Genomic DNA, 21,458 nt, shown 5'->3' with positions numbered 1-21,458 from the left:
AGGATATTAATTCATGGAGAGACTATCGGCTCCATTGGTTTTAAATATATATATATATATATGAAAAAAGTTAGGAGGAGAGGCAGGTATTTAGTTTTGATTTTAAGTTTATGTTTGGTAAATTTGCTAAGAGGAGATATGATCATTTTGTTGAAAGTAGTTGTTACCCGAACTAAAAGGGGAATGAAAGCTTAGTTGGTTTCAGGAACTAAGGTGTTAGACACTGAAGCATTGCCCAGACACTATTCTGCACAGGCCGAAATAGTAGCACTGACTAGAGCCGGCGAGATAAGAAAGGAGAGAAAAGTTACTATTTACACAGACAAGCACATAGGCATTTAAAACCATACAAAGCAGCACAGATACATCTTAAAGAAGATAAGACACTTGACAGAGAATTGTTACAGGATAGCCAAGAACGAATGCCCCAGGAAGAATTGGACATGTGGAAAATGAAAGGGGCAATCCTATAAGATAAGGTCTGACATAAGGATAATTTACTAATCTTACCAAAGACATTGTTTAGATATGCAGCAATATTGATACATGGGCTGAGCAGGTGATAGAACAGGTTAGGAAACACTGCAGGTTTTTAAAGAGTGGTGGCCTAGAGGATAACTACTTAATAACTACTTAATGGCCTAGAGGGTAACTACTTAATGGCCTAGAGGACAACTACTTAATAACTACTTAATGGCCTAGAGGATAACTACTTAATGGCCTAGAGGATAACTACTTAATGTCCTAGAGGATAACTACTAAATGGCCTAGAGGATAACTACTTAATGGCCTAGAGGATAACTACTTAATGGCCTAGAGGATAACTACTTAATGTCCTAGAGGATAACTACTTAATGGCCTAGAGGATAACTACTTAATGGTCTAGAGGGTAACTACTTAATGGCCTAGAGGATAACTACTTAATAACTACTTAATGGCCTAGAGGATAACTACTTAATGGCCTAGAGGATAACTACTTAATGGCCTAGAGGGTAACTACTTAATAACTACTTAATGTCCTAGAGGATAACTACTTAATGGCCTAGAGGATAACTACTTAATGGCCTAGAGGATAACTACTTAATGGCCTAGAGGATAACTACTTAATGGCCTAGAGGATAACTACTTAATGGCCTAGAGGGTAACTACTTAATGGCCTAGAGGATAACTACTTAATGGCCTAGAGGATAACTACTTAATGGCCTAGAGGATAACTACTTAATGGCCTAGAGGGTAACTACTTAATGGCCTAGAGGATAACTACTTAATGGCCTAGAGGATAACTACTTAATGGCCTAGAGGATAACTACTTAATGGCCTAGAGGGTAACTACTTAATGGTCTAGAGGATAACTGCTTAATGGCCTAGAGGATAACTACTTAATGTCCTAGAGGATAACTACTTAATGGCACAGAGGATAACTACTTAATGGCCTAGAGGGTAACTACTTAATGGCCTAGAGGATAACTACTTAATGGCCTAGAGGGTAACTACTTAATAACTACTTAATGGCCTAGAGGATAACTACTTAATGGCCTAGAGGATAACTACTTAATGGCCTAGAGGGTAACTACTTAATGACCTAGAGGATAACTACTTAATGGCCTAGAGGATAACTACTTAATAACTACTTAATGGCCTAGAGGATAACTACTTAATGGCCTAGAGGATAACTACTTAATGGCCTAGAGGGTAACTACTTAATAACTACTTAATGGCCTAGAGGATAACTACTTAATGGCCTAGAGGATAACTACTTAATGGCCTAGAGGATAACTACTTAATGGCCTAGAGGATAACTACTTAATGGTCTAGAGGATAACTACTTAATGGCCTAGAGGATAACTACTTAATGGCCTAGAGGATAACTACTTAATGGTCTAGAGGATAACTACTTAATGGCCTAGAGGATAACTACTTAATGGCCTAGAGGATAACTACTTAATGGCCTAGAGGATAACTACTTAATGGTCTAGAGGGTAACTACTTAATGGCCTAGAGAATAACTACTTAATGGCCTAGAGGGTAACTACTTAATAACTACTTAATGGCCTAGAGGATAACTACTTAATGGCCTAGAGGATAACTACTTAATGGTCTAGAGGATAACTACTTAATGGCCTAGAGGATAACTACTTAATGGTCTAGAGGATAACTACTTAATGGCCTAGAGGATAACTACTTAATGGCCTAGAGGGTAACTACTTAATGACCTAGAGGATAACTACTTAATGGCCTAGAGGATAACTACTTAATGGCCTAGAGGATAACTACTTAATGGTCTAGAGGATAACTACTTAATGGTCTAGAGGATAACTACTTAATGGTCTAGAGGATAACTACTTAATGGCCTAGAGGATAACTACTTAATGGCCTAGAGGATAACTACTTAATGGCCTAGAGGATAACTACTTAATGGCCTAGAGGATAACTACTTAATGGCCTAGAGGATAACTACTTAATGGCCTAGAGGATAACTACTTAATGGCCTAGAGGATAACTACTTAATGGCCTAGAGGGTAACTACTTAATGGCCTAGAGGATAACTACTTAATGGTCTAGAGGATAACTACTTAATGGCCTAGAGGATAACTACTTAATGGTCTAGAGGATAACTACTTAATGGTCTAGAGGATAACTACTTAATGGCCTAGAGGATAACTACTTAATGGCCTAGAGGATAACTACTTAATGGCCTAGAGGATAACTACTTAATGGCCTAGAGGATAACTACTTAATGGCCTAGAGGATAACTACTTAATGGCCTAGAGGATAACTACTTAATGGCCTAGAGGATAACTACTTAATGGCCTAGATGATAACTACTTAATGGCCTAGAGGATAACTACTTAATGGCCTAGAGGATAACTACTTAATGGTCTAGAGGATAACTACTTAATGGCCTAGAGGATAACTACTTAATGGCCTAGAGGATAACTACTTAATGGCCTAGAGGATAACTACTTAATGGCCTAGATGATAACTACTTAATGGCCTAGAGGATAACTACTTAATGGCCTAGAGGATAACTACTTAATGGTCTAGAGGATAACTACTTAATGGCCTAGAGGATAACTACTTAATGGCCTAGATGATAACTACTTAATGGCCTAGAGGATAACTACTTAATGGCCTAGAGGATAACTACTTAATGGCCTAGAGGATAACTACTTAATGGCCTAGAGGATAACTACTTAATGGCCTAGAGGATAACTACTTAATAACTACTTAATGGCCTAGAGGATAACTACTTAATGGCCTAGAGGATAACTACTTAATGGCCTAGAGGATAACTACTTAATGGCCTAGAGGATAACTACTTAATGGTCTAGAGGATAACTACTTAATGGCCTAGAGGATAACTACTTAATGGCCTAGAGGATAACTACTTAATGGCCTAGAGGATAACTACTTAATGGCCTAGAGGATAACTACTTAATGGCCTAGAGGATAACTACTTAATGGCCTAGAGGATAACTACTTAATGGCCTAGAGGATAACTACTTAATGGCCTAGAGGATAACTACTTAATGGCCTAGAGGATAACTACTTAATGGCCTAGAGGATAACTACTTAATGGCCTAGAGGATAACTACTTAATGGCCTAGAGGATAACTACTTAATGGCCTAGAGGATAACTACTTAATGGCCTAGAGGATAACTACTTAATGGCCTAGAGGATAACTACTTAATGGTCTAGAGGATAACTACTTAATGGTCTAGAGGATAACTACTTAATGGTCTAGAGGATAACTACTTAATGGCCTAGAGGATAACTACTTAATGGTCTAGAGGATAACTACTTAATGGTCTAGAGGATAACTACTTAATGGCCTAGAGGATAACTACTTAATGGCCTAGAGGATAACTACTTAATGGCCTAGAGGATAATTACTTAATGGCCTAGAGGATAACTACTTAATGGCCTAGAGGATAACTACTTAATGGTCTAGAGGATAACTACTTAATGGCCTAGAGGATAACTACTTAATGGCCTAGAGGATAACTACTTAATAACTACTTAATGGCCTAGAGGATAACTACTTAATGGCCTAGAGGATAACTACTTAATGGCACAGAGGATAACTACTTAATGGCCTAGAGGATAACTACTTAATGGCCTAGAGGATAACTACTTAATGGCCTAGAGGATAACTACTTAATGGCCTAGAGGATAACTACTTAATGGTCTAGAGGATAACTACTTAATGGTCTAGAGGATAACTACTTAATGGTCTAGAGGATAACTACTTAATGGCCTAGAGGATAACTACTTAATGGCCTAGAGGATAACTACTTAATGGTCTAGAGGATAACTACTTAATGGCCTAGAGGATAACTACTTAATGGCCTAGAGGATAACTACTTAATGGCCTAGAGGATAACTACTTAATGGCCTAGATGATAACTACTTAATGGCCTAGAGGATAACTACTTAATGGCCTAGAGGATAACTACTTAATGGCCTAGATGATAACTACTTAATGGCCTAGAGGATAACTACTTAATGGCCTAGAGGATAACTACTTAATGGCCTAGAGGATAACTACTTAATGGTCTAGAGGATAACTACTTAATGGCCTAGAGGATAACTACTTAATGGTCTAGAGGATAACTACTTAATGGCCTAGAGGATAACTACTTAATAACTACTTAATGGCCTAGAGGATAACTACTTAATGGCCTAGAGGATAACTACTTAATGGCCTAGAGGATAACTACTTAATGGCCTAGAGGATAACTACTTAATGGTCTAGAGGGCAACTACTTAATGTCCTAGAGGATAACTACTTAATGGCCTAGAGGATAACTACTTAATGGTCTAGAGGATAACTACTTAATGGCCTAGAGGATAACTACTTAATGGCCTAGAGGATAACTACTTAATAACTACTTAATGGCCTAGAGGATAACTACTTAATGGCCTAGAGGATAACTACTTAATGGCACAGAGGATAACTACTTAATGGCCTAGAGGATAACTACTTAATGGCCTAGAGGATAACTACTTAATGGCCTAGAGGATAACTACTTAATGGCCTAGAGGATAACTACTTAATGGTCTAGAGGATAACTACTTAATGGTCTAGAGGATAACTACTTAATGGTCTAGAGGATAACTACTTAATGGCCTAGAGGATAACTACTTAATGGTCTAGAGGATAACTACTTAATGGTCTAGAGGATAACTACTTAATGGCCTAGAGGATAACTACTTAATGGCCTAGAGGATAACTACTTAATGGCCTAGAGGATAATTACTTAATGGCCTAGAGGATAACTACTTAATGGCCTAGAGGATAACTACTTAATGGCCTAGAGGATAACTACTTAATGGCCTAGAGGATAACTACTTAATGGCCTAGTGGATAACTACTTAATGGCCTAGAGGATAACTACTTAATGGCCTAGAGGATAACTACTTAATGGCCTAGAGGATAACTACTTAATGGCCTAGAGGATAACTACTTAATGGCCTAGAGGATAACTACTTAATGGTCTAGAGGATAACTACTTAATGGTCTAGAGGGTAACTACTTAATGGCCTAGAGGATAACTACTTAATGGCCTAGAGGATAACTACTTAATGGCCTAGAGGATAACTACTTAATGGTCTAGAGGATAACTACTTAATGGTAGAATATCCATTCCAACATTTGGAAATGGACCTTATTGAACTATTCCGATGTGAGGGGAAGAAGGGGTGTTTAACAATAATAGATAAGTATAGCAAATAGTAGAAGCGTTCCCAACTTACTTGGTGGACATGATTATGGCAGCTAAAATATTAGGTCAAGATATTATCCCTAGAGTTGGTTTACTAGGATCTATCTCTTTAAATAATGGATGACATTTTAGCTAATCAGGTAGAGCCTATAGAATGCCAGAGTTAGGGAGAATAGAACAAGCAGACATAGAAGTTGAAGAAATACTAGCAGAGCACATGAGAAGACTGTTTGTTGACCAAACCCGTATGTCCAAGATTTTGTGTCCAACAGGTGAATTACAGGAGAAGGTGATTCACTCAATCCAACCAGGAGACTGGGTGTGGATCCAGTCCCTGAGGAGAAAAGACTGGAAGCAGCCCCGTTGGGAAGGCCCATACCAGGTTCTGTTAAACCACTGCCTTTGCCATTAGAAAAGCTGAGAGAGTCACTTGGGTCCACGTTACCCACTGCAAGAAGGTATGTACACATATGAGCACTGCTGATCACACACAGAGTTAGGAGAAGAACCGAGTACCAACAGGGTCCGGGGGATACCTCCTTAACGAAGATTTCCTATCCCGACCGTTCATCACTGTGTGTGCTCCTAGAGGTGTGAGTATGGGGTGGTACCTAGCAGAGAGACTAAGGGCAGGAGAGGGTTGGCGGTTTTTGGGAAGAGTAGAGACTCTGAGCTGCATCGTAGTCTTGGTAACCTTTCTGATACATTCAGATCCACCACCTTCCGGTACTAATCATACGACACTGTTGTCATTCATAAGAATGAAAAGATAAACTATATAATACACTGATGAGTGACGTACAGAATAAGGAGCCAAAGAAGATCAAGATGTAGAATTTAAGGTAAACATTAAACAATTCCCTAGGAAAGCAAATAACTTTACAGGGATTGGGTGGGCCAGATTGAAGTACTCAGCCAACCCACCTCGGTTCACCTTAAATTCCTGATGAGTACCAGCGTTATAGATACAAGAATGGCACCGAGAACTTAGATGATTTTAATGGCTGTAATACAATCGTTAATGTGACTGACTTAGGTTTAGAAGTACAGGAGAAAATTCTTAACCTCACAGCACCTATAACTGATGTAGGGTGGGCTATTACCAGCAAAGGACGCATACGACAGAAATTACCACAAAGGGTGGTTAGGAACTTGCGCCCTGGGGTTATTGGTCCAACCAGTTCGAGTTAGTCATCAGAGGCCAGTTATAAGAGGCTAAAGTAGGCACAGGAGGAGTTTTGATCAGGATGGGAGTAGCTTTGTCTAGATGGATGCTATTGGCATCCCCAGGGAAGTTCCAGATGAATACAAAGCTATGAATCAAATATGTGAAGGCTTTAACACTACATTATTTTGGTGGTTGACAATAAATAAAAATGTGGATGGGATTAATGACATCTTTTATATTCAACAGAGATTCATGAATGAAACCGGTGATGCAGTAAAGAGGTTCTCTGACCAATTATCCGCCACCTCCCTCATGACCTGGTAAAATAGACTGACTCTCGATATGTTATTGGCCGAAGAGGGCGGTGTAGGTAGAATGATTAGGTTCATTGCTGTATGTACATTCCTGATAACACAGCTCATGTTTGGGAAATGGAAAAGTGTTGTAAGAACTCTATTATGGGCTGCTTTCACCTGTATTAGTGTGTTGATATTGTGTGATTGATGAGTATATGCCAAGTATGAAAGGTTCAATCACCAGAACTCTAGAGAGATCGATGACGCAGCAGACGGTGAGATATGGACCCATTCCGAGCTCCGATCAGTGGGAGGACGAACACGGGCCTCCAGGCCAGGAAGATGGCTCCGTTTCTTTTAACCATGAGGAGCCAATGTTTGATGAAACCATTTTCAACGTTTAGATTGACTGTTCCTTTAATGATAATTATGATGAAAATCCTGTAAACGAAGTGTCATAATTGGAAATAGGCCCAGGACAGTCATTGATGAGTATCGGATGTATATACATGTATTGGTTTGGCTAATCCTTGTATCACAATTATGTTTCCATATAGCATTTGATAATCAATGTGTATTATTAGTCATTTAAGGGTGGAATGATAAGAGAATTATCTAATAAAGGTAAATGAATCAATAATCCATTATTAATTAGTAGTTATGTAGCATGGATAATGAATAAATAATGTACTGAACGTTAGTCCCATAAGGTCTAGTAGAGGCCCGGGACAAAATGTGTGTGTGTGTGTGTGTTTTAGTGGGCCTAAGATAACGACAAGTAGACTGTGCTTGACCCGACAGCTGAGGAACTTGGATTCATTTAGAGGAGAAAGGGAGTGACCCTCAAGGTTTCCTAATCTCGGGGGGAAAGGAACAGACAGCGCTGGATAGTGATTAACAGTGGTGGGAAGTCAAGGGAGAGATACTGTTCACCTACTGTTTGTGTGTATGTGTGTGCGTAGGTTATCTACTGTTGGTGTGGAGGTGTGTGCGTAAGCGGAGAGAGAGGATAAAATGAACATCTTTGTTAATGTTGGGCAGAACGTTCTCTGAATAAACCGTACGAACCTTTTGCAGAAAGCTGAGTCCTTGCCTAATTATTAAACCATTGTCTTACAAACCTTGGGAATTAGTCAAAGCTTATTGATTGTTCATTATTATCATTGGGATAGAAAAATTCCTATGACACAGAGTAACGTTGAATGTTCATCTAAGCAGAACAGAAGAGGAGCCAGGCGTATGATTCTGACATTACAACACTGTAGCTGATAATCATGTGTGATATAGACTAGAGCTTCTTCACTCATCACTGTCATCATCTAGGGCCTGACGCACAGTTGAGATAACGATACAACTTGGACTTTCTCCTAAAATCACTCATTGACATCACAGGGAGACTTGAGTAAAGGGTCTGTTGACACTGCTTGTGGAAGGAAGATATTTCATTGGTTTTAGCTGACAGAATAATTGATTAGAACAAGGGTAGCAAAATTCTGGTAACTTTTGCCAAAATTCCCCGTTTTTCAAGTAATCCTGGTTGAAAGAATCCTGGAATTACGAGGGAATATGTAGGAAATCCAGGAATCCTCAAACCAGGATTTCTTGGAAACCAGGAAATTTGGGGAAAGTTAACGGAATTTTGCTAACTACATCTAATAAAATGGCTTTGTGACATATTTTCTTTCCTGTAATCTGAACGGGCCCCTATCATCATCATCACCACCACCATCATCATCACCCTCATCTTCATCATCATCACCTTCATCACCACCACCATCATCATCATCCTCATCTTCATCATCACAATCATCATCACCACCACCATCATCATTATCCTCATCATCACCACCACCGTCATCATCACCCTCATCTTCATCATCATCACCTTCATCACCACCACCATCATCATCACCCTCATCTTCATCACCACCCTCATCATCACCACTACCATCATCATCACCACCACCATCACCACAATCTTCATCACCACCACCACCATCATCATCACCCTCATCTTCATCATCACCACCATCCTCATCATCACCCTCATCTTCATCATCACCCTCATCATCACCACCACCATCATCATCACCACCACCATCACCATCATCATCACCACCATCATCATCATCCCCACCACCATCCTCATCATCACCCTCATCTTCATCATCACCCTCATCATCAACACCATCCTCATCATCACCCTCATCTTCATCACCACCATCCTCATCATCACCCTCATCTTCACCACCACCACCACCATCATCATCCCCACCACCATCTTCATCATCACCCTCATCTTCATCATTACCATCACCATCATCATCACCCTCATCTCCATCATCATCACCCTCATCTTCATCATTACCATCACCATCATCATCACTATCATCATCACCCTCGCCTTCATCATCATCACCATCATCATCACCCTCATCTTCATCATCATCACCATCATCTTCACACCACCATCATCAGATGTTGTACCTTTGCAGATGGGTGTGATGGCGCTCCAGGTGCCATTGTGGGTACAGGTGCGAGTTGTGGCCCCGCCTGCCTCTATCAGGTAGCCAGGCTGGCACATGAAGGTGATGTTCTGGGCCACAGTGAAGTCCTCTCCAAACCTCAGACCATTAGCAGGAACACCTGGGTCTACACAGCTGATCACTGGTGAGACAATACAGAGACAGACAGGGAGAGTGATCAACATTACATCAACATCTTGAAAGATCAGTGTTTGTGTTATAGCCTGGTCCCAGATCAGTGTTTGTGTTATAGCCTGGTCCCAGATCAGTGGTTGTGTTATAGCCTGGTCCCAGATCAGTGGTTGTGTTATAGCCTGGTCCCAGATCAGTGGTTGTGTTATAGCCTGGTCCCAGATCAGTGGTTGTCATGAATACATTAAGATAAGCTGGTTACATAGTGAACAGATCTGTGACCTGATGGTAGCAGCACATCAATAAAACACAGACTGATAATATAGCTGCTGTAGCAGCACATCAATAAAACACAGACTGATAATATAGCTGCTGTAGCAGCACATCAATAAAACACAGACTGATAATAAAGCTGCTGTAGCAGCACATCAATAAAACACAGACTGATAATATAGCTGCTGTAGCAGCACATCAATAAAACACAGACCAGTAAATGTTTAACTGAACATTAATTAGATAAAGTGCATGAAAAGACATTGAAGTAATGTGACCTAGGCTCAGTAAAGTCTTTGTTAAAGTACATTGTAAAAAAAAAAAAAACATATTTTTACGGTAACTTACTGGCAGCCAGTTACCAGTAAGTTCAGCAGAACATTACTGTATAGTTTATTTGGAATTTACGGTAAAATACTGTACCAGTGTAGTCTTGCGTTCTAAGAACTCAGACCCTGGGGGACAAGACAAAACCTTTATCGACATGTCATACGACGTCATCACATATCCCACTTACAGTAAGATGTCACACAGTATCTCAAATTCTGGTAACTGTTGCCAAAATACAGTTTGAGGAGATGATGTCATACAGTCAGAGGAGATGATGTCATACACCATTATTATTATTATTATTATTATTATTTTGTCATTTAGCAGACGCTCTTATCCAGAGCAACTTACAGTAGTGGATACATACATTTCATACATTTTTTTTTTTTTTTTTGTACTGGCCACCCGTGGGAATCGAACCCACAACCCTGGCGTTGCACACACCATGCTGGCGTTGCAAACACCATGCTCTACCAACTGAGCCACAGGGAAGACTGTTTGTAAAAACGAACCATATTTAGTCATTTAGGAGACACTCTTATCCAGAGCGACTAAAAGTTAGTGCATTCATCTCAGCTAGGTGGGACAACCACATATCACTGACATAGAAAGTACATTTCTCCTCCATAAAGTAGCTAACAGTAGAGCCAGAGCTTGGAAGGAGGTGTGGGGGGGTCAAGTGCTGGTTGAGGATTGGATTTATTTTATTATTACTAAACCAATTTCATTCGGTGGCCGGGGGTGGAGGTGAGGAGGAGGGTTATATAAGATACTGTTTGAAGAGGTAGGGTTTCAGATGTTTTGAGCAGGGTCTCTGCTGTCCTAGCTTCAGGGGAAGCTGGCTCCACCGTTGGGGTGCCAGGACAGAGAAGAGCTGCCCTCCCGTAGGGGTGGGAGGTCCAAGACACCTGAGGTGGCAGTGAGATGTCATACCGTCAGAGGAGACAGAATATATCAAATCAAACTTTATAAGCCGAATACAAGTGTAGACTTTACCGTGAAATGCTGACTTACAAGCCCTTAACTAACAGTGCAGTTCAAGAAGAGTTAAGAAAATATTTACCAAATAAACTAAATATTTTTTTTAAAGTAACACAATAAAATAACAATAACATGGCTATATACAGGGGGTACCGGTACCGAGTCAATGTGCCGGGGTACAGGTTAGAGGTCATTTGTACATGTAGGTAGGGGTGAAGTGACTATGCATAGATAATAAACAGCGAGTAGCAGCAGTGTACAAAACAAATGGGGGGGGGGGGTCAATGTAAATAGTCTGGGTGGCCATTTGATTAATTGTTCAGCAGTCTTATGGCTTGGGGGTAGAAGCTGTTAAGGAGCCTTTTGGTCCTAGAATCCGGTACTGCTTGCCATGCGGAAGCAGAGAGAACAGTCTATGACTTGGCTGACTGGAGTCTCTGACTATTTTATGGGCTTTCCTCTGACACCGCCTATTATATAGGTCCTGGACGGCAGGAAGCTTGGCCCCAGTGATGTACTGGGCCGTACACACTTCCCTCTGTAGCGCCTTACGGCCAGATGCCGACCAATTGGGACCAAATATTAAACTTAACATTAATTTATTTATTACAATCTTTAGGGGTGTCAATCATTTTGACCCATAACTTTTAGAGATTGTTTTTACATTTCTTGTTAAATAAAATCTCTTCCTCTGAGAAAGTGTATTAGTATAAAACAATTTAATTTCCACCCCCAAAAATTCTTATACAATATAGCTCAGTATTTAAAATATATATTTTAAACAGTCATTATTGCTCATCTTTATCAAGGGTGCCAATAATTTCGGACCCCCACTGTATACGCCGACTCTGACTACCGTTGTCGACATGCCATAACATGTCATATACAATCAGAGGTAGATTTCTCTGTGTCTGCTTCGAGTTGTCGTGTGGTCCTGAAAGACACTTCTATAGGCCTGAATAGAAGATCGTGAACGGTCAGGAAACGGCAAAACGAAGCATTTTATCACAACAGAATAGCCGCAGCAGTACATCCATAAAACACGGTTTTAGTTTCTACCAACTGTTGATTAAACTTTAAACAAATATAACATCTCAAACAAGATCAGAAGTAAATTCCAACCAGTAATACGAAAGCTAGGCTCAGTCTTACGTTCACCTTAGGGGCAAGGTTAATGTAAAAGTATCTCTGATTCACTCTGCCCGTCAGCCAGTCAGGACAATCTTCCCAAAATGACACCCTATTTCCTATGTAGTGCACTGCTTTTGACCAGGGCCCATAGGGTTATGGTGGAGACATACATAGGGAATAGGGTTCCGTTTGGGACACAGCCATTGTAATGTAGAGAGAGCTGTGGGATGCTGAGTTCATCTGTTCAACAATAGAACGGAGCTTTTCATTGGAGCCTCAGTAACTATGCTGTATCTCAGGGTTCCACAACTGGTGGGCCGCGGGTCGAATTTGGCCCGGGTGATTGTATTTGGCGGCCAATGTTTTCTGAGCCAAAAAAACAGACAAACAATTTGTGGTCGATTTGCAGTCTACTAATTATTCATAATGATGTTCCGGCCCCCTGACCATCCGCTCTAAAAAAATTGTCTGAATCGAGAGAGACAGAGAGAGGAAAGAGAGAGAGAGAGAGAGGAAAGAGAGACAGAGAGAGGAAAGAGAGAGAGAGAGAGAGAGAGAGGAAAGAGAGATACAGAGAGAGGAAAGAGAGATACAGAGAGAGGAAAGAGATACAGAGAGGAGAGAGAGACAGAGAGGAGAGAGAGAGAGGAAAGAGAGAGAGAGAGAGGAAAGAGAGACAGAGACAGAGAGAGGAAAGAGATACAGAGAGAGGAAAGAGAGAGAGAGAGAGAGGAAAGAGAGATACAGAGAGAGGAAAGAGAGACAGAGAGAGGAAAGAGAGACAGAGAGGAAAGAGAGAGACAGAGAGAGGAAAGAGAGAGACAGAGAGGAAAGAGAGAGACAGAGAGAGGAAAGAGAGACAGAGAGGAAAGAGAGAGACAGAGAGAGGAAAGAGAGACAGAGAGGAAAGAGAGAGACAGAGAGAGGAAAGAGAGAGAGCAGAGAGGAAAGAGAGAGACAGAGAGGAAAGAGAGAGACAGAGAGGAAAGAGAGACAGAGAGAGAGACAGAGAGAGGAAAGAGAGAGACAGAGAGGAAAGAGAGAGACAGAGAGGAAAGAGAGAGACAGAGAGGAAAGAGAGACAGAGAGAGAGACAGAGAGAGGAAAGAGAGACAGAGAGAGGAAAGAGAGAGACAGAGAGGAGAGAGAGAGAGAGAGGAAAGAGAGACAGAGAGACAGAGAGGAGAGAGAGGAAAGAGAGAGACAGAGAGAGGAAAGAGAGACAGAAAGGAAAGTGAGAGACAGAGAGACAGAGAGAGAGAGAGACAGAGAGACAGACAGAGAGACAAAGAGAGAGACAAAGGGAGAGACAAAGAGAGAGACAAAGAGAGATAGAAAGGGAGACAAAGAGAGACAGAAAGGGAAACAAAGAGAGAGACAGAGAGAGAGACAGAGAGAGAGACAAAGAGAGATAGAAAGGGAGACAAAGAGAGATAGAAAGGGAGACAAAGAGAGAGAAAGATACACTGACAGAGAGAGGACACATTGGCAGGAAGCTGCTACAGATTTATACCAACCAGTAAACACATGATTGGTGGGGAGAGAGAGGACAAGAGGAACCATGGAACAATCGATAAATCATCCAATGCTATGTGTCTCTGGCCAAATGGTCTAGCTAGCTCCTAACAATAATACCATCACAACAGGTTCAGACTACTGTATATTAACAGGTATGGTAACTAACAGTTTCAGACTGCTGTATATTAACAGGTATGGTAACTAACAGATTCAGACTACTGTATATTAACAGGTATGGTAACTAACAGATTCAGACTACTGTATATTAACAGGTATGGTAACTAACAGATTCAGACTACTGTATATTAACAGGTATGGTAACTAACAGATTCAGACTACTGTATATTAACAGGTATGGTAACTAACAGGTTCAGACTACTGTATATTAACAGGTATGGTAACTAACAGATTCAGACTACTGTATATTAACAGGTATGGTGACTAACAGATTCAGACTACTGTATATTAACAGGTATGGTAACTAACAGATTCAGACTACTGTATATTAACAGGTATGGTAACTAACAGGTTCAGACTACTGTATATTAACAGGTATGGTAACTAACAGATTCAGACTACTGTATATTAACAGGTATGGTAACTAACAGATTCAGACTACTGTATATTAACAGGTATGGTAACTAACAGGTTCAGACTACTGTATATTAACAGGTATGGTAACTAACAGATTCAGACTACTGTATATTAACAGGTATGGTAACTAACAGATTCAGACTACTGTATATTAACAGGTATGGTAACTAACAGATTCAGACTACTGTATATTAACAGGTATGGTAACTAACAGATTCAGACTACTGTATATTAACAGGTATGGTAACTAACAGATTCAGACTACTGTATATTAACAGGTATGGTAACTAACAGATTCAGACTACTGTATATTAACAGGTATGGTAACTAACAGATTCAGACTACTGTATATTAACAGGTATGGTAACTAACAGATTCAGACTACTGTATATTAACAGGTATGGTATCTCTGGTCCTAACTAACAACAAATCCAATCCCTTTTAGAGAACTTCCTGGACAAAACGTTCCACTGTAATAGTGAAGGTGTAAACTTGGCAGTAGAAAATCTAAACAGTATATTTGATCTCTCAGCTTCCCTATCTAATCTAAAAATGTCTAACAGAAAACCAAAGAAAATGAACAACACTGACAAATGGTTTGGTGAAGAATGCAAAAACCGAAGAAAGAAATTGAGAAACCTGTCCAACCAAAAACATAGAGACCCAGAAAACCTGAGTCTACTCCTTCACTATGTTGAATCACTAAAACAATACAGAAGACCTGAGTATACTCCTTCACTATGGTGAATCACTAAAACAATACAGAAAACCTGAGTCTACTCCTTCACTATGTTGAATCACTAAAACAATACAGAAAACCTGAGTCTACGCCTTCACTATGGTGAATTACTAAAACAATACAGAAGACCTGAGTATACTCCTTTACTATGGTGAATCACTAAAACAATACAGAAAACCTGAGTCTACTCCTTCACTATGTTGAATCACTAAAACAATACAGAAAACCTGAGTCTACGCCTTCACTATGGTGAATTACTAAAACAATACAGAAGACCTGAGTCTACTCCTTCACTATGGTGAATCACTAAAACAATACAGAAGACCTGAGTCTACTCCTTCACTATGGTGAATCACTAAAACAATACAGAAAACCTGAGTCTACTCCTTCACTATGGTGAATCACTAAAACAATACAGAAAACCTGAGTCTACTCCTTCACTATGTTGAATCACTAAAACAATACAGAAGACCTGAGTCTACTCCTTCACTATGGTGAATCACTAAAACAATACAGAAGACCTGAGTCTACGCCTTCACTATGTTGAATCACTAAAACAATACAGAAAACCTGAGTCTACTCCTTCACTATGGTGAATCACTAAAACAATACAGAAAACCTGAGTCTACTCCTTCACTATGGTGAATCACTAAAACAATACAGAAGACCTGAGTCTACTCCTTCACTATGGTGAATCACTAAAACAATACAGAAAACCTGAGTCTACTCCTTCACTATGGTGAATCACTAAAACAATACAGAAAACCTGAGTCTACTCCTTCACTATGGTGAATCACTAAAACAATACAGAAAACCTGAGTCTACTCCTTCACTATGGTGAATCACTAAAACAATCCTGAAAACCTGAGTCTACTCCTTCACTATGTTGAATCACTAAAACAATACAGAAGACCTGAGTCTACTCCTTCACTATGGTGAATCACTAAAACAATACAGAAAACCTGAGTCTACTCCTTCCCTATGGTGAATCACTAAAACAATACAGAAGACCTGAGTCTACTCCTTCACTATGGTGAATCACTAAAACAATACAGAAAACCTGAGTCTACTCCTTCACTATGGTGAATCACTAAAACAATACAGAAGACCTGAGTCTACTCCTTCACTATGTTGAATCACTAAAACAATACAGAAAACCTGAGTCTACTCCTTCACTATGGTGAATCACTAAAACAATACAGAAGACCTGAGTCTACTCCTTCACTATGGTGAATCACTAAAACAATACAGAAAACCTGAGTCTACTCCTTCACTATGGTGAATCACTAAAACAATACAGAAGACCTGAGTCTACTCCTTCCCTATGGTGAATCACTAAAACAATACAGAAATACACTATGGGAAAAGAAGCACGTCAGAAATCAGCTCAATGTGATGGAAGAATCCATACACTCTAACCACTTCTGGGAACATTGGAAAACACTAAACAAACAACAACACGAAGAATTATCTATCCAAAACAGAGATGTCTGGGTAAACCACTTCTCCAATCTTTTTGGCTCTATAACAAAGAACAAAGACCAAAAACATATACAGGATCAAGTACAAATCTTAGAATCAACTATTAAAGACTACCAGAACCCACTGGATTCTCCAATTACCTTGAATGAACTACAGGACAACATAAAAACCCTCCAACTCTAAAAGGCCTGTGGTGTTGATGGTATCCTCAATGAAATTATATAATATACACACAACAAATTCCAATTGGCTATACTAAAACTCTTTAACATCATCCTTAGCTCTGGCATCTTCCCCACGTCACCCCGCTCCTCCGCTCTCTCCACTGGCTTCCTGTTGAAGCTCGCATCCGCTACAAGACCATGGTGCTTGCCTACGGAGCTGTGAGGGGAACGGCACCTCCGTACCTTCAGGCTCTGATCAGGCCCTACACCCAAACAAGGGCACTGCGCTCATCCACCTCTGGCCTGCTCGCCTCCCTACCTCTGAGGAAGCACAGTTCCCGCTCAGCCCAGTCAAAACTGTTCGCTGCTCTGGCACCCCAATGGTGGAACAAGCTCCCTCACGACGCCAGGACAGCGGAGTCAATCACCACCTTCCGGAGACACCTGAAACCCCACCTCTTTAAGGAATAACTGGGATAGGATAAAGTAATCCTTCTAACCCCCCCCCCCCCCCTTAAAAGATTTAGATGCACTATTGTAAAGTGGTTGTTCCACTGGATATCATAAGGTGAATCCACCAATTTGTAAGTCGCTCTGGATAAGAGCGTCTGCTAAATGACTCAAATGTAAATGTAAAAGTGGAGACAAATTTGACCTTAATAACTACCGTAGGATATGCGTCAACAGCAACCTTGGGAAAATCCTCTGCATTATCATTAACAGCAGACTTGTACATTTCCTCAGTGAAAACAATGTACTGAGCAAATGTCAAGTTGGCCTTTTACCAAATTATCGTACGACAGACCACATATTCACGCTGCACACCCTAATTGACAAACAAACAAACCGAAACAAAGGCAAAGTCTTTTCATGCTTTGTTGATTTCAAAAAAGCTTCTGACTCAATTTAGCATGAGGGTCTGCTATACAAATTGATGGAAAGTGGTGTTGGGGGAAAAACATACGACATTATAAAATCCATGTACACAAACAACAAGTCTGCGGTTAAAATTGGCAAAAAAACATCTCTTTCCACAGGGCCGTGGAGTGAGACAGGGATGCAGCTTAAGCCCCACCCTCTTCAACATATATATCAACGAATTGGCGAGGACACTAGAACAGTCTGCAGCACCCGGCCTCACCCTGCTAGAATCTGAAGTTCAATGTCTACTGTTTGCTGATGATCTGGTGCTTCTGTCCCCAACCAAGGAGGGCCTACAGCAACACTTAGATCTTCTGCACAGATTCTGTCAGACCTGGGCCCTGACAGTAAATCTCAGTAAGACCAAAATAATGGTGTTCCAAAAAAGGTCCAGTCGCCAGGATCACAAATACAAATTCCATCTAGACACCGTTGCCCTAGAGCACACAAAAAACTATACATACCTCGGCCTAAACATCAGCACCACAGGTAACTTCCACAAAGCTGTGAACGATCTGAGAGACAAGGCAAGAAGGGTTTTCTATGCCATCAAAGGGAACATAAAATTCGACATACCAATTAGAATATTGCTAAAAATGCTTGAATCAGTTATAGGACCCATTGCCCTTTATGGTTGTGAGGTCTGGGGTCTGCTCACTAACCAAGAATTCACAAAATGGGACAAACACCAAATTGAGACTCTGCATGCAGAATTCTGCAAAAATATCCTTTGTGTACAACGTAAAACACCAAATAATGCATGCAGAGCAGAATTAGGCCGATACCCGCTAATTATCAAAATCCAGAAAAGAGACGGTAAATTCTACAACCACCTAAAAGGAAGTGATTCCCAAACCTTCCATAACAAACCCATCACCTACAGAGAGATGAACCTGGAGAAGAGTCCCCTAAGCAAGCTGGTCCTGGGGCTCTGTTCACAAACACAAACAGACCCCACAGAGCCCCAGGACAGCAACACAATTAGACCCAACCAAATCATGAGAAAACAAAAAGATAATTACTTGACACATCGGAAAAAATTCCCAAAATAACAGAGCAAACTAGAATGATATTTGGCTCTAAACAGAGAGTACACAGTGGCAGAATATCTGAAGGAAAGCTTTGACTATGTACAGACTCAGTGAGCATAGCCTTGCTATTGAGAAACGCCACCGTAGGCAGACGGTATCCTGCTATTCCTGATATAGAGCATTACTTATGGGACCCTGCTATTCCTGATATAGAGCATTACTTATGGGACCCTGCTATTCCTGATATAGAGCATTACTTATGGGACCCTGCTATTCCTGATATAGAGCATTACTTATGGGACCCTGCTATTCCTGATATAGAGCATTACTTATGGGACCCTGCTATTCCTGATATAGAGCATTACTTATGGGACCCTGCTATTCCTGATATAGAGCATTACTTATGGGACCCTACTATTCCTGATATGGAGCATTACTTATGGGACCCTGCTATTCCTGATATAGAGCATTACTTATGGGACCCTGCTATTCCTGATATGGAGCATTACTTATGGGACCCTGCTATTCCTGATATAGAGCATTACTTATGGGACCCTGCTATTCCTGATATGGAGCATTACTTATGGGACCCTGCTATTCCTGATATAGTGCATTACTTATGGGACCCTGCTATTCCTGATATAGTGCATTACTTATGGTATCCTGCTATTCCTGATATGGAGCATTACTTATGGGACCCTGCTATTCCTGATATGGAGCATTACTTATGGGACCCTGCTATTCCTGATATAGTGCATTACTTATGGGACCCTGCTATTCCTGATATGGAGCATTACTTATGGGACCCTGCTATTCCTGATATAGTGCATTACTTATGGGACCCTGCTATTCCTGATATAGTGCAATACTTATGGTATCCTGCTATTCCTGATATAGTGCATTACTTATGGGACCCTGCTATTCCTGATATAGAGCATTACTTATGGGACCCTGCTATTCCTAGAGAATAGGGTCGTCAACAGGACTGTTCTACATAGAGAATAGGGTCGTCAACAGGACTGTTCTACATAGAGAATAGGGTCATCAACAGGACTGTTCTACATAGGGAATAGGGTCGTCAACAGGACTGTTCTACATAGGGAATAGTGTCGTCAACAGTACTGTTCTACATAGGGAATAGGGTCGTCAACAGTACTGTTCTACATAGGGAATAGGGTCGTCAACAGTACTGTTCTACATAGGGAATAGTGTCGTCAACAGTACTGTTCTACATAGAGAATAGGGTCGTCAACAGGACTGTTCTACATAGGGAATAGGGTCGTCAACAGGACTGTTCTACATAGAGAATAGGGTCGTCAACAGGACTGTTCTATATAGGGAATAGGGTCGTCAACAGGACTGTTCTACATAGGGAATAGGGTCGTCAACAGTACTGTTCTACATAGAGAATAGTGTCGTCAACAGGACTGTTCTACATAGGGAATCGGGATGCATTGCAGATACAGACCTGAATGTTTCTGCCTGTCTGATCACTGTCTCAGAGCGACTAGAGAGGCTCCCTGGAAAGCATCACTTCTCTCCAGAGACTCATTTTGGTCCCAAATTGAAACCCTCATCTCTTTCCTCTCCCTCCACCTCCTCCCTCCTCTCCCTCCACCTCCTCCCTCTCCCTCCTCCACCCTCCCTCCCCCTCCTCCTCCTCCTCCTCTCCCTCCACCTCCTCCACCTCCTCCTCCTCCACCTCCTCCCTCCCCCTCCTCCTCCTCCTCCTCTCTCCCTCCACCTCCCCCCTCCTCTCCCTCCACCTCCTCCCTCCTCCTCCTCCTCCACCTCCTCCCTCCTCCTCCTCCTCTTCCTCCCCTTATTCTATATCTTGTCTGTACTTCAATTAGTCAGACACAAGAGTAATGATGCTCTGGGAGAAATGTAATTCTGTTAAAGAGTTATTATAGGGCAAATTGAATATAGATTGACACAACATAATTCAATTACAACATATGGGGCTCGTTACTGAAGATGAGTTTCGATAGAAGACAGTCTAACAGAGAGTGAGGACAACATCTACGGCCAGCTGCTATTTAGCATTTTGTATTACTGTAACACTACACCATATCTTTGATTTCAATTATTTTCAGTTCAGGATGACTAATAGACAGTTTTACTTTTCAGACATTTTGATTGTCATTTCGGATCAGTTAGGAGACGGACCAGGTAGCAGTAGTACTTACTGGTGCAGTTAGGAGACGGACCAGGTAGCAGTAGTACTTACTGGTGCAGTTAGGAGACGGACCAGGTAGCAGTAGTACTTACTGGTGCAGTTAGGAGACGGACCAGGTAGCAGTAGTACTTACTGGTGCAGTTAGGAGACGGACCAGGTAGCAGTAGTACTTACTGGTGCAGTTAGGAGACGGACCAGGTAGCAGTAGTACTTACTGGTGCAGTTAGGAGACGGACCAGGTAGCAGTAGTACTTACTGGTGCAGATA

General features: G+C 41.0%; 1 protein-coding gene across 1 annotated transcript in view; it reads right to left on the bottom strand.

Moving 5' to 3' along the window:
• LOC106592657 (CUB and sushi domain-containing protein 3) overlaps positions 1–21,458 on the bottom strand; it is a 369,408-nt gene that overhangs the window by 68,595 nt on the left and 279,355 nt on the right. Inside the window, 1 exon segment of the mRNA XM_082968525.1 lies at positions 9,679–9,858. Within this exon segment, the coding sequence (XP_082824651.1) occupies positions 9,679–9,858 (180 nt within the window).

The sequence above is a fragment of the Salmo salar genome, chromosome 02, assembly GCF_965601325.2.
Source record: "Salmo salar chromosome 02, fSalSal1, whole genome shotgun sequence".
Taxonomy (NCBI): Eukaryota; Metazoa; Chordata; class Actinopteri; order Salmoniformes; family Salmonidae; genus Salmo; species Salmo salar.
Note: the sequence above shows the minus strand (reverse complement) of the source record. Positions and strands in the feature narration are given on the sequence as shown.